Source organism: Colobus angolensis, unplaced genomic scaffold (assembly GCF_000951035.1).
Source record: "Colobus angolensis palliatus isolate OR3802 unplaced genomic scaffold, Cang.pa_1.0 Scaffold59, whole genome shotgun sequence".
Taxonomy (NCBI): Eukaryota; Metazoa; Chordata; class Mammalia; order Primates; family Cercopithecidae; genus Colobus; species Colobus angolensis.
The window spans coordinates 10653999-10659108 of record NW_012119487.1 but is presented as its reverse complement, the minus strand read 5'-3'; the positions used below and the strand labels follow the sequence as shown (position 1 = coordinate 10659108).

The 5110-nt window shown below is 63.6% G+C and overlaps 2 protein-coding genes across 2 annotated transcripts in view; both read right to left on the bottom strand.

Annotated features, from left to right (window-relative positions):
- Nucleotides 1-351, bottom strand: part of FAM173A (family with sequence similarity 173, member A) — a 1918-nt gene extending 1567 nt beyond the window's left edge. The window contains exons 1-2 of the mRNA XM_011962485.1: nucleotides 165-351; nucleotides 18-75 (exon numbers count right to left, since the gene is read on the bottom strand). Of these exons, the coding sequence (XP_011817875.1) occupies nucleotides 18-75; nucleotides 165-351 (245 nt within the window). The remainder of the gene's footprint in view (nucleotides 1-17; nucleotides 76-164) is intronic.
- Nucleotides 352-1368: 1017 nt separating this feature from the next.
- On the bottom strand, nucleotides 1369-5110 carry METRN (meteorin, glial cell differentiation regulator; the record flags this gene model as incomplete). The annotated part of the gene is made up of 3 exons (XM_011962484.1): nucleotides 1369-3935; nucleotides 4014-4073; nucleotides 5014-5110. Coding segments are annotated over 3 exons (474 nt in total), but the record flags the coding sequence as incomplete, so codon positions are not given.

The following is a 5110-nucleotide window of genomic DNA, read 5'->3' as shown; positions in this document are numbered from 1 at the left end:
CCTGTCCCGCTCCAGGCCTGCGAGGGTCGGCGCCGTTGGTCCGCTCTGCGGACCTCTGTCTGCGGCCTGTGCTAGCTGCTGGCGACCCGCGGAAGGGGACAGGCAGGCCCTGCCCTGGAGGAGCGCACGTCCCGGCGGAGTCGGGATACACCCGGCTATCTCACGGGCTAGAGGCCCAGGGAAACGTGGCTGCGCGTCTTTGGCGTGGAAGGAAGGGAAGCATGCCTTGGAAGAGGGGCGATCCTGGCCCCAGAAGCAAACGGGGGCTCGCGCGGGGCGGCTGGAGCCCAGGGAGCCGGTGGGAAAACGGCTCCCCGGGATGAGACTTCGTCCAGGCGCCAGCACCCCCATGACTGCCTCGGGGAGACTGGTGGGGGGCGCTCAACTGACTCGGACACCCAGCGCTGGCCAGACCCCTGGAGGACGTCCTTCCAGTTCCCTGCTGCAGCCTGAGCGATGCACCCCAGTGGGCGGGAAAGGGATGGGGGTCCGGGGTCTGAGGGAGAAGGGCATGGAGGAGGGGCTGACACGGAGGAGAGCTGGAGCAATCCCAAGAAGGCAGATGCTGGCTCTCAAGCGAGTGTGGTGGGAGGAAAGCCGGATGTCACAGGTTGGGGGCCTCGGGCGCCTGCCCAGCTGCAGGGGAGGCAGACAGCCCCGGGAGTTGGGAGATCACCTTCCTTCTCCAGAAAACCACACACAAAAAGACTGAGTTCCTGGCGGTGACCTTGTGAAGCCGGGGGTGGGAGGTGCAAGTGGAAGAGCCGAGCTCTGGGTCAGGCAGCTGCGCCACGACCTCCACACCCAGGGTAGGGCTGGACACCCACGGATGTCGGGGATTGCCTGTGCGCGCCCTGGCCTGGCTCTTCCTTAACTATCCGTGGCTGGGGTCGGGAGCCCTTGCAGGGAGAGAGGCTGCTCCAGACATGGGTATTCCCCAGACCACAGCCCCCAAATGCAGTGTCTCACAGGCCTGCCCACATGTTGGCACCAGCCCCACCCAGCGCAGCGTGTCCTGTCTCCTGGGGGCCTGGAACAGCCCTCCTAAGAAAGGGTGTACACCGAGCTCTAGGGGGAGCTGACAGCCCATTCCTGTCCTGCTGGCTGCATTGTTTCCTGCACCTAGAGCAGTTACCTAGGAAGCACTGGGGAAAAGCTTATTGGATGAATGTACCTAACTGGGCTCTAGCGTGCACTCCCCACTCATCTTTTTTTTTTTTTTTTTTTGAGACTGAGTCTCGCTCTGTCGCCCAGGTTGGAGTGCAGTGGCGCAATCTTGTCTCACTGCAACTTCCGCCTCCCAGGTTCAAGTGATTCCTCTGCCTCAGCCATCTGAGTAGCTGGGATTACAGGTGCATGCCACCACGCCCGGCCAATTTTTTGTGTTTTATTAGAGACTGGGTTTCACCATGTTGGCCAGGATAGTCTCCAACTCCTGACCTCACGGTCCGCCCGCCTCAGCCTCCCAAAGTGCTGGGATTGCAGGCGTGAGCCCCCGCGCCCGGCCTTCCCACTCCTCTCACGTCCACACCAGCCACTCTTGCTTCTTCGTCTTTGGGCAACCCCCAGCCACCTGTGCCTATGTGAACTGGCACTTGCCTGGAGGTGTCTGTGATCCACAGGCCCCAGGCTCCTGTAGCTCCTGCCCATGTGCTCACCCACACCATCTCCCTATCTCCCATGCCACTTTGGCTACCCATCCCCAGGGCAGGCATGAAGCCCCTGGCCTAATGCTCCAAGACCCACTCGGGCACCATAGCGCTCCTGTGGCCCTGAGTCCGCCTGTGTCTCTTGAGAAGATGGCTGGTTGCACAGCCAGGGCTTTCTCTGGGAGGGTCTATAGGTGCAGGGCTCAGGCACTTCCTGGGATAGGTGGGTAGAGGCCAGGGTGTTTGTGAACAGGTGGACTTGGGTGTGGCCGAAGAGGAGAGGCTGCAGAAAGCTGGCCAGAGAAGCAGGGCAGGTGCCAAAGGTGAGGGGGTTGGTCGGCCCATGGGAAAGCCTCCCCAAGACAGGAGTGGAGGAGGCGGTGCGGGAGGGCACGTGGGCTACCTCCTCTTCTACTCTTTGTGGGTGTTTGGGCTGGGGGCAGGTGGATGTAAGGCTGTGGGTCCCAGGAAGTGGTCAGGGCTGGAGATGAAAAAGTGGAGGTTGTTCAGGGGTTATTGGAGGCTGGCTGCCCCAGAGGAGCAGTCCTGTGTGTGAGCCCTCAGCATGCGACAGTTGGGACTCTGGGGAGAGGAGAGAAGCAGCAAGGAACCTGAGGAGGGGCAGAAGGTGGGAGGACCCCCCGCAGTGCATGACACCCATCCTCGTCAGCCCCGTGGCAGGCAGGCGATCTGTGTGAAAAGGTAACTTGCACGTGCAACTTTCAGACAGCCTGCCCCATGGAAGTCCCAGGATGGCGCTGGAGGTGACCCCCCAGGTGTCCACAGAGAGCATAGCACTCATCAGGCATCTATATCCGCCCACCTGGAAAAAGGACCGTGTTTGTGGGCTCTGCACAGCCGTGTCCCTCACACAGTCTCAGCTTCCCCCTTGAAAGCTTGGGGCTTCGTCTGCCTGGGCAGGGCCTCTGGCCTCCACCCCCACCCCTGGCCCAGGTGAGAACGGAAAGCCACTTCCGGGCCTCAGCCCAGGGCTCCCCTGGCCCCTGAGCTGTGACTGTCTCTTTCCCAGGATCCGAGGGGTTGGGGTGAGAGGAGGCAGCTCATGCAGGACCAGGGGGCCTGGAACACCCCCACCCAGCGGCTTTTAGCCTCGGGACCTTGGGCTGTGGCTGTCCCAAACCTCACTGACCCTTTATGTGGCTGAAAGGCTGAGGAGGAAGGCGGAGACAGTGACAATGGGGCCAGTGGCGGGAAACGGTCCTTAGAGACCCCATTGTGCACCCTGCCTGCCGGAAACAGGCAACAAGCAGGACCCTGCAGAGGGGACCCCACAGCCTTCGGGCTCCTCGCCACGTCTGGATGCTCAGCACGTCGAAGGGGCCTGCGGACAGAGGGGCCCATTCTTCCCCAAGGGCGGGACGGGGCCAAGGATGACTCTGCGGGCTCACAGCGGCCACGGAGGAAGTCGGCACCCTGCCAGACTGCAGCCCCTTCCCTCACAGGCCTGGCTCAGAGCCGGAGCACTGTGTGCCCGCCTGCCCCCACCGTACCCGAGGGACCCTATGCTCCTCTGCCCCTTTCTTCTCCTGCTGAGGCCCAGAAGCACCTGGCACGGGAGGCAAGTGGGAGCCAGCCAGGGTAGCAGGCGAGGGCATGGGCAAGGACAGGGCTGGTCCTTGCTTGCATGAGTGCAGGTCCCCATGTGCCCCCACCCAGCGGCAGCCCCCCCCCGGAATGTGGGTGTAGCTCCTCCTCACATTTGCTCTCCCTCTCAGTTACCAAATGGTCTTGAACAAGATACCATTCCCCTGAGTGTCAGTCTCCCGCCGGAGGCAGGAATTGGAGCCGTCCTCACAGCTGCAAGGCAGGCCCAAGGCTGGGCTGGACACAGCAGACCAGGTCCCTAGCAGCTTGTCTGAACAAAGTTCTTATTGATAGTCCCCATCACCTCCAAAGCAGTGGGCCCCCTACCCTCCCTCCTACCAGCCCCTCCCCAGCATCTGGCCCCTCAGTGCAGCGCCACCTCACAGGGGTGGAGGTGGGCAGCGTGGGCAGCCTCGTAGGCACGGCGGAACTCCTGTAATCGTGGGGCACAGCCCAGCCAGGCCTCCCCGAAGCGGCTCCAGCCCATGAAGAGGAAGGTGCCTGGGCCTGGGCGGACGCCACAGTGCAGTGGGGTACGAATGGAGGTCAGCCCCTGCTCCCCGGATCCCCGCCTCCCGAACAGCGGCGGCGTCTGGCGGAGGACACGGGCAGCCATCACGGTGATGACAGACTCCTGCAGGTCCACGTCATGGGCAACCCCATGGATGATCCCGTGAATTACTGTGGGGAGGCATGTGGCTGGGGTGGACATTCAGGGGAAGGCAGGCTCCAAGCTCCCCCCATGGTGGGGACACTCACCGAAGTCGCTGGTGCACGCAGCCAGGAGCAGCTCAGCGTCGCTGCAGGGCCTGCAGGCACCTGGCATGCAGAGGGGGTGGTGAGGACAGACCCTGCCTTCTCCCGGCAGCACCTCAGGCCCCGTCCCTTGTCTGCACAGGCGGCAGGAGGCAGTGGGCAAATGAGCAGAGGCCGCGCTCAGGGCCTGATGGCCCCTGGGGGTCCCAGGGAGCCACACAGAAAGTGTGCATGCCCTGGGCGACACCTGTACTCAGGAAACCTGCAGGCACGCGTGTCCAAGGCAGGAATGCGCACAGACATGGGCCTGGGGGGGTGCCTAGCCAGCAGCTGTCCTGGGCTGCCCTCCTGCACCCCCGTCTGAAGATGCACCCCAGCATCTGGGACCCCTCTAGTTTCCCGAATCTGGGGCCTGAAGAGCAGCAGCCCAGCTAGGGTGATAGGAGGTGGGGGCAGAGGAAGGGTGGTCTGAGGTCCCTGGCCCAGGGCCAGGGGGCAGAATAGTGAGAGCCCATCCCTTTCAGGGTCAGGCGCCAAGCTCCAGGAGAGCCAAGAGCTGGGCCTGGTGCCCTGCAGGGAGGCGGGAGGCGTCTCCATGGTGACCAGGCTGCACACTGGACTTTTGTTGGTTGGGCTGGGGGAGGGGAGAGAGGTCACCGCTGGGCCAGGGAGCCCCGGACAGCTTTGGCCAGAGGCTTTGATTCTGCCCCCACCATCCCCTCCCCTAACCCTTCAGGGACCAGAGGCCCAGGGTTGCCCTGCTCGGCCTCCCCTTCCCTCCACTCTGCTCCTGCCAGCTCTTTCCCGAGATGAATCGGGAAGGGAGGGCGGGAAGGCCATCCCTCCCGGGCAGTCCCTGGCTGTGTGGCCTTTGACAAGTCCATTCAACCCTTGGAGCTCACTTTTTCCCTCTGCAGTGGGGCCGACAAGGCACATTCCCGCCAAGCCCAGACAGGGTGAGACTTCAGAACTCCCACCCCATCCCACCCAGACCGCCACTCACCGTCTACGCCGAGACCGTGGGCCTGCGGGGGCAGCTCGGGGCGCCCGTCCTCGCGCAGCTCAAAGCGGAAGGCGGCCACGCGGCGGCTGATGTCCCG